This window comes from Trichechus manatus, unplaced genomic scaffold (genome assembly GCF_000243295.1).
Source record: "Trichechus manatus latirostris isolate Lorelei unplaced genomic scaffold, TriManLat1.0 scaffold00014, whole genome shotgun sequence".
Taxonomy (NCBI): Eukaryota; Metazoa; Chordata; class Mammalia; order Sirenia; family Trichechidae; genus Trichechus; species Trichechus manatus.
The window spans coordinates 10695169-10703160 of record NW_004443950.1 but is presented as its reverse complement, the minus strand read 5'-3'; the positions used below and the strand labels follow the sequence as shown (position 1 = coordinate 10703160).

At 49.9% G+C, this 7992-nt stretch overlaps 1 protein-coding gene across 1 annotated transcript in view; it reads left to right on the top strand.

Moving 5' to 3' along the window:
• The first annotated feature begins 1536 nt into the window (after window positions 1-1536).
• Window positions 1537-7992, top strand: part of ADGRG5 (adhesion G protein-coupled receptor G5) — a 12819-nt gene continuing 6363 nt past the window's right edge. The window contains exons 1-8 of the mRNA XM_023726871.1: window positions 1537-2682; window positions 2892-2979; window positions 3591-3768; window positions 4520-4636; window positions 5358-5474; window positions 6163-6315; window positions 7029-7150; window positions 7410-7678. Coding sequence (XP_023582639.1) covers window positions 2565-2682; window positions 2892-2979; window positions 3591-3768; window positions 4520-4636; window positions 5358-5474; window positions 6163-6315; window positions 7029-7150; window positions 7410-7678 — 1162 coding nt within the window. The 5' untranslated portion in view covers window positions 1537-2564. The remainder of the gene's footprint in view (window positions 2683-2891; window positions 2980-3590; window positions 3769-4519; window positions 4637-5357; window positions 5475-6162; window positions 6316-7028; window positions 7151-7409; window positions 7679-7992) is intronic.

Here is a 7992-nt window from a genome sequence, read left to right as displayed (position 1 = left end):
CTGGTGGAAAAATTAAAGCTCATGCTTCTAGCTACTTCCCTCTGCCACTATCATCAAACAGGTGTTTTGAATTTTGCGGTTCTCCCTTCTTGAATCCCTGTAAATTTTTTGTGACTTTTTCCCCGCACAACATGGAGAAAAATAGTTCTCTTGCTTTCCCTTCCCCTTTCCATTTCCCCTTCTCATTCTTCTCAATATGTTTTTTCGTTTGATTTTCTAAAGCCAAGTTTATAGAAGTATAATTTCATATAACACAATTCACCCTTCTTAAGAGTGGTTTGATGCGTTTTGACAAATATGTACAGTCGTGTATACATATATATCAAAATCAAGATATAGAACACGTCTATCACCCTGAAAAATTAGCTCCTGCCGTTTTGCAGGTAGTATCTTTTCCCTACCTCCTGTTGACTTCTGATCTGTTCTCCGACTCTATACTTAGTTTTGTCTTTTCTAAATGGCTGTATACCAGTTACCGTAGGGTTGATTCCGACTCATGGTGATCTCATGGGTGTCAGAGTACAACTGTGCTCCATGGGGTTTTCCTTGGCTGATTTTGTGAAAGAAGATTGCCAGACTTTTCTTCTAAGGTGCTTCTGGATGGATTTAAACCTCCAACCTTTAGCAGCTGAAGCAGCTGAGTGCGTTAACCATTTGCACCACCCAGATGGGGGTGTAAGTGGAGTCATAAGGCATGCAGTCTCTTTTGTCTGGCTTCTTTCACTGTAGCATAATGACTTCGAGATTCATCTATGTTGCCTATATCAGCAATTCATTCCTTTTTATTGCTTAATAGTATTTCATTATATGGATATACTACAGGTTTTTTGTTTTCAATCTTTCATCAGTTAGTGGACATTTGTATAGTTTCTAGTTTTTGGCTATTGTGAATAAAGCTGCTTTGAAGGTTTGCATACCAGTGTTTGTGTGGACCTATGTTTTCATTTTTCTTGGGTAAATAACTAAAAGTTGGATTGCTGGTATCATATGTATGTTTAAGTGTATGTTTAGCTTTAGAAGGAGAAACTGACAACTGTTTTCAAAGTGGCTGTCCCATCGACATCCTTTTCAGCAATGTATGAGGGTTTAGCTGCTCAATATCCTCAACAACACTTGGTATTGTCAATTTTTCTGATTTTAACCATTCCAGGTGTGTTGTCATCTCTTATTGAGACTTTTACTGCATTTCCCTAATGACTAATGATATTGAGCATCTCTTCATGTGTTTAGGTGTGATCTGTGTATCTGCTTCAGTGCAGTGACTATTTAAATCGTTTCCCATTTTTTATTGGATTGTTTGTCTTATTGAATTCTAAGGGTTCTTTATATAGTCTAGATACAAGTCCTTTATCAGATACAGTTAAACCTGCAAAAGTTGGAACCTGTGTAAGGTGGAAACTGCCAGAGAAGGAAACCTCAAATATTTTCTACTAATAGCAAGCAACCGAAAAGTGGTAAGGCTGCACCCTGTTAAAGGCGGAAAACTTGTAAAACCCAGAAAAACAGGAAGTCCCATCGAGTTCCGGCTCTCACAGTTTTCACTTTATATATTTGCAATTATTTCCTCCCAGTCTGTGGCTTTTCTTCTCATGCTCTTAACGGTGACCTCCAAAGAGCAGAAGTTTTTAATTTTGATGAAACCCAATTTATTAATTTTTTCTTTTATGGATCATGTTTTTGGTGTTGTTTCTAAGAATTCTTTCCTAACCCAAGGTCAGAAAGATTTTCTCCTTTGTTTTCTTTCGGAAGTTTTATAGTTTTAGGTTTTGATGGTCGGATCTATGATCCATTTGGAGTTAAATTTTGTATATGCTGCAAAGTATGGCTCCAAGTTCTTTTTCTGGTTGTTGTCGCACAAGGCTATTCAGTTGCCCCATCTGCTGTTGTTTCCCTTCCCATTTTTCTGTCTTTGTGGTTTTGTGCCTATTTTATTCATTCACTTTCATTTTAGTGATGTTTCAGTGGCTAGACATGAATTTACTGTATTTAAGCAGAAGTTTATTCGTTCATTTTAAAATTGAGGAAAGTGAGGTCAGAGAGGGACAGATCCTTGCCCAAAGTCACACAGTGAGTTAATGATAGGGCTGGACAGGGTTACAAGCTGTTTACTCCCAAGCAACCTCCTCCTGGGTGAGGCCAGGACCCGGGGAAGGCTCCGGAAAGACCATGTTTGGAGGGCGGGCAGGTATTTCAGGCAGAGCTGCTAATGGCAGACATTGCTTGGTGGCCAAGGATTCTGGAGTCACAGAGAACTGAGCCTCAGTTTCCTCATCTGTGCAGTGTAGGTGTAGTGAGGATCAAATAAGATGCTGCAAGTCCTACCCTCTGACATGCCAGATGGCTGGAAATTAAAGGTCGATCTTTCTTTCTTTTTTTTTTAAATATTATGTTGAAAATATACATAACAAAACACACATCTCAGCCATTTCCACATGTACAATTCAGTGACATTGATTACATTCTTCAAGTTTTGCAACCATTTTTGCTATCCTTTTCCAAACCATTCCATGACCATTAACATAAACTCAATGTAGAGGTTGCTCTTTTACCATAATGATGATGGCATGCACTTTTTCTCGGGCAGGAGCCAGTTCTTGGAGGAGATCCCGGCACAGGGCATGGATCACTGTGCAGCCCTTCTCTTCTGCCTCTGCCTCGTGACTTTTCAGAGCTGGACAGCCGGTAAGGGGCCCCACTTAACTGAGGGACAGTCCTAGCTCAGCCCCATGGCTGCGATGTGAAAGGTGGAAGCCTCAAATCAAAGAAGATGGAAAGGGGGCTATGTAGACCTCCTGAGGGGCAGGAGCATCGGTGAACTAGGAGTCAAGAGGCCGTGGGGCTGGGGCAGCTGAGGATGGAGGCTGAGGTGGAAGTCTGACTTTCGCTCCCAGCAGAGACTTCACAGGAACTCCGGAGTTTGATGGAGCGAATGGAGAACCTGGCCAAACGCAAGGGACGGAGTGGATCTCCTCCTCATGAGTGAGTTGGGTGTCCCTCCCTGCCCACTCAGAGTCAGCCCTGCCTCCCACCCCAGCCTGCACCTTGAATCAATGGTCTAGGATGGGTCCAGTGTAGACAATTAACCAGTTCATTTATTCAACATGCATTTTTTGCGTATCTACTGTGTGCCTGGTGCTAGGCTCTGGCAATGCAAGATGGATGTGCCCCTGCGCTCACAGAGCTTATCTTCTGGGAAGGGGAAGGCATGCAGAACGTGCATCTCTGTGCCTTTTTCTGGGAAGGAGCCCCAAGACTCCGGCTGGGTTCTCCCGGGTCTGTGATTCAAAGGCTGAGCAACTCTAATGCCTGATCAGAGTGAAGAACTTCAGCTGGGGAAGCATTTCACTCAGTGGGGAGGTAGGGATTGGGGGAGCAGTCAGCGAAGGCTTCGAGGAGCAGGTAAGGACAAACTGGGACCTGACAGAGTTTACTGGAAGAAGGGGATGGGGGGTCAGGGTCTGCTAGGTGGAGGGAACTTCGTGTGCAGAGGTTGGGAGTGATAGGGGTGTAGGGTGCCACCCCTCTCCCAGGCTGTCTAGAGCCCTCTCTCGCCTCTACTCCCCATTTTGAACTCTGCTGTCTCTAACCAGCACCCCTACCCTCAACTGTATCCACGACCTGGAGTGGAACCTGCTGAACACCACCTTTGAGGGCAGCAACATGACCGAGCGGACGCGTCTGGCCACCATCCAGGCTCTGGCCTTCAAGCTGAGCTGTGACTTCACTGGCCTCTTGCTGAGCAGTGCCGCTCTGGAGCAGGACCCTCAGGTCAGAGGAGGCCGAGGATGTGGGATGGTCAGCTGCCTCCAGCCCCAGAAATCCTCCAGGGGGTTAAACTCTGGACTTTACCCAGGCTCTGCCCTTACCCCTGGAATCCAGGCTCTGCCTAGACTAGCTGTGAGTGGCCTCCTCTGTAAAATGGGGCTGAGATTCTGCATGTGAACAGACTGCCCTCAAAGGCAGTTTCGGGTTGAGGGCAGGGCCTTTGGGGAGGCAGCAGTGGGCTGGCCAGGGAGTCCCGGCCCCTCTGAGTACCCGTGTGTGGTGCCTGCTGGATGGCTAACCCGTGCGGGACCCTGGGGTGCAGAGACACCGTGGCGGGGCCCTTCATGTGGGGTTAAAAAAAGAAACCCATTGCCATCGAGTCGATTCCCACTCATAGTGGCCGTAAACGACAGAGTAGAACTGCCCCATAGAGTTTCCAAGGAGCGCCTGGTGGATCAAACTACTGACCTTTCGGTTAGCAGCCGTAGCTCTTAACCAGTACACCACCAGGCTTTCCTCATGTTGGGTAAATGGCCCACATTCAAGACCCAAGCAGCATGGAAGGCAGGCCTGGGATGTAGGCAGTTCTGGAGGAGGTGCAGCCTGGGAGGAGAGGGTTTTGCAGGCGGAGGTTCCGGGGCAGGAAGTGTTCAAGGCAAGGCCGGAAAGCTCCATAGGGAGTCGGGGCTGAGAAGGTGAGGCCAGGTCAGGAGACCTTGAAGGCCAGGCTCAGCCTGTCCTTGGCCCTCCCTAGGCCTGGGCCCCCCACAGGATGCAGTTCCCAGCCGAGCTGACCCGGAAGGCCTGCCAGACCCGCCGCAAGGAGCTGCGTCTCATCTGTGTCTACTTCTACACCTCCTTCTTTTTCCAGGTCAGCACCCATGGTGGGGCCTGGGGGCAGTGCAGGCATCCATGCTACTGCCTGACCTCTGGGTGGGGGGCCAGCCTGGGCCAGCCACTGGTTAGGTGGCATGATTGCCCACCCCATTGCCACTGAGTCGATTCCGACTCACAGTGACCCTTTATGGCAGAGGAGAACTGCCCCATAGGGTTTCCAAGGAGCAGCTGGGGGATTCGAACTGCCTACCGTTTGGTTAGCATGATTACAATCTGCAAATAAGGCAGACAAGAAGGTGACAAGGTCCCTGCCCTTAGAGAGCTCTCTAGCTCAATAGAGATAGACCTTAGAGACTTAGTTTTAGCTCAAGGTTGATTATAGCCATAGAAATGCAAAATGGTGGACAAGTCAGGATGTGGTTGAGGTTGTTACCGATATGCAGTCCAAGAGGGCTTCTGGAGAAGGTGGCTTTTCACCTTGGCTTTTAAAGTGAGTTAGGATGGTGGTGAGGTGGTGGGTGCAAGGCTGGACTGTATTAAACAATTGGGAGGTGGAGCAGGGGATCCTGAGAGGGCAGCTTTCCAGGTGGTGGGAACAGCATATGCGAAGGCCTGGAGGCTGGTCCATGCTGTACACATGAGAGGCATGCTGCGTGTTCTCATCCCAGAAGGAGGTGCTTGGGAAGGGTCTCAGACCTCATCCAGGGTCTCCCTGTGTCCCTTTCAGTCAGCCCTTCTTTCCACTGCCCTTCCAGGATGACACCAACTCACCTCTACTCAATAACCGTGTCCTGGGGGCCCAGCTGGGCCATGACCGTGTGAACAACCTCAGTGAGCCAATCAACATCAGCTTCTGGCACAACCAAAGCCTGGTACCATTGGCGGTGTCCCCATTCTCACCCCACTTCTGCCCCTCTGAGGCTGTCCCGTAGAATACTGATTTGACCAAGCCCAAATCTGTGAAGCCACCTTGGAAACAAACTTACAATCACTGAAAGATTTTAAAGATTTTTAAATCCATCACACTTTGAATATTCCTGCCTAAGAAATAATCTCCATCCACACTGAGAGAGAAGCTTTTACACACAGCATTAGTCAGGATTCTTCCAGTTGCAAGTGGTAGAAAACCAATTCAAGGCAGCTTAAGTCCAGAAGGTAATTTATTGACTCAACTAACTGAAGTGTCCAGCTTGAAGTTGTCTAGCTTCAGGCATGGCTGGATCCAGGGACTGATACAATGTCATCATGGCTAATCTCTTTCCATCTCTTAGCAATGCTTTCCTGCTTTGGCTTTCCACTCTGTGGCAAGATGGCTACTGCAGCGCCAGGTTTCCTTCCCCACTTCCCAGCAGGCTCTTCCTTACCAAACCAGGGTCCCAGAATGGAGTTCTAAATATCCAGCTGAGTCACATGTCCATTCCTGATCTAGTCCCTGAGGCCAGGGGGATGGAATGTATGGATTGAGCAGGCCTTGGCCATCTTTGGCCCCCACAAGTCCTGGGCCCTGATCCACTGTCCCTCCCCTGCACCCTTTTGACTGACCCCAGCTTCTCTCTTCAGGAAGGCCACACACTGACCTGTGTCTTCTGGAAGGAGGGAGCCAGCAAGAACAGCTCGGGGGCCTGGAGCTCCGAGGGCTGCCTCACAGAACAGCCCTCACCTGATCAGGTGCTCTGCCGCTGCAACCACCTCAGCTACTTTGCTGTTCTTATGGTATGTGTGTGTCCAGCTTGAATGAGGGGGTATCAGAGCTGCAGAGGACCCCACATCCAGGGCAGAGGAGCAAGGGAAAGGCTGGTGCAAGAGACAGAAAATTCAACTCAAATGGCTTAAGCGAAAAAGAAAACTTACGGGCTCATGTTCCTGAAAAGGCTAGGTCAAGCTTCAGGCATGGCTTGATCCAGGGGCTCAGTCAATATTGCCCAGTACTCTGTCTTTGTCCCTCAGCTGTGCTTGCTGTGCTGGCTTCACTATCAAGCAGGATCTCCCCATGGGGTGATAATATGGCTGCTGGCAGTTCCAGTCTCATCCTACTAGGTTTCAGGCTGGTGAAATGAGAGCTTCCCTTTCCCAATTCTGCCAGATTGAGCCCACCAGCCTAGCACATGTCATGTGTCCATCCCTGAACCCATCACTGTGGGCAGGAGGAAGGAGGACCAGGCCTGGTGCACAGGCCTGCACACAGTAGGAGAAGTGATGGGGCCACCCACATGCATAGAGTGGAGGAAGGGAGCTCCCCCAGAAAGTGGAGTATCTCATAGAGGAAGGGGAGATGGGGGCTGGGTAGGCAAAAGCCACCATGTCTGCCATGGCCTTGTTATGGGGAAGGGGAGCTTAGAGCTGAGGTCTTGGGAGGTCCCTCTGATTGAGCCTGGGGAAGGGTTTCCATGATTCTCCTGGCCTCCACCCCACTTTGCCTCCTGCAGCAAATCTCCCCAGCCCCGATCCCTGCAGAGTTGCTGCCTCCTCTCACGTACATCTCCCTCGTGGGCTGCAGCATCTCCATCGTGGCCTCGCTGCTCACCATCCTGCTGCACTTGCAGTCCAGGTATTCCTCTGCCATGGCGCTGGCCTATCTCCCGTACTGCTGCTCAGCACCTCCCATTCTTTTCCACTTGGTCCCCAGAGCAGGTTGGGCTTCTCCAGAAGCAGGGGCCGGGAAGCAGGAGACCTATCTTGCTGCGTGGCTGCTGTTGAGTCCCTGCCCCGCCTTGGCCTCAGTTTCCCTGCTATTGTGTGCCTATGAGCCCAGGGGATGGCCCTACTAGGTCTGTCCCCAGGCCATGGAGGGCCATGCTCACCCACAGGAAGAAGAGTGACTTCATGGTACATAGCCATATAAACCTGCACGCCTCTGTGCTGCTCCTGAATGTTACCTTCCTGCTGAGCCCCGTGCTGGCCAAGCCCTCTGTGCCTGGGTCAGCATGCATGGTGCTGGCTGCCATCCTACACTATGCACTGCTATGCTGCCTCACCTGGATGGCCATCGAAGGCTTCAACCTTTACCTTCTGCTCGTGCGTGTCTACAACGTCTACATCCGCCGATACCTGCTCAAGCTCTGCGTACTGGGTTGGGGTAAGCGTGCATCCCACTTACTTCTTGAGGCCTCCAGCTGTGTAGGGTGCCAAGCCCCTCCTGTCCTCTTCCTTCTCTTCCTCCTCCTCATCATAGTGACCACTACTGTGACCAGCAGTCGTCATCCCCATCAACACCCCACCACTACTTCGCATATTACTATCTTATCACCACCACCACTTCCAACATCACCATCACTACTACCAGCACATCCACCTGCAACACCACCATCACCACCACCATCACCTCCACCACCTCCACCTCCAACACCACCATCACCACCACCATCACCTCCACCACCTCCACCTCCAACA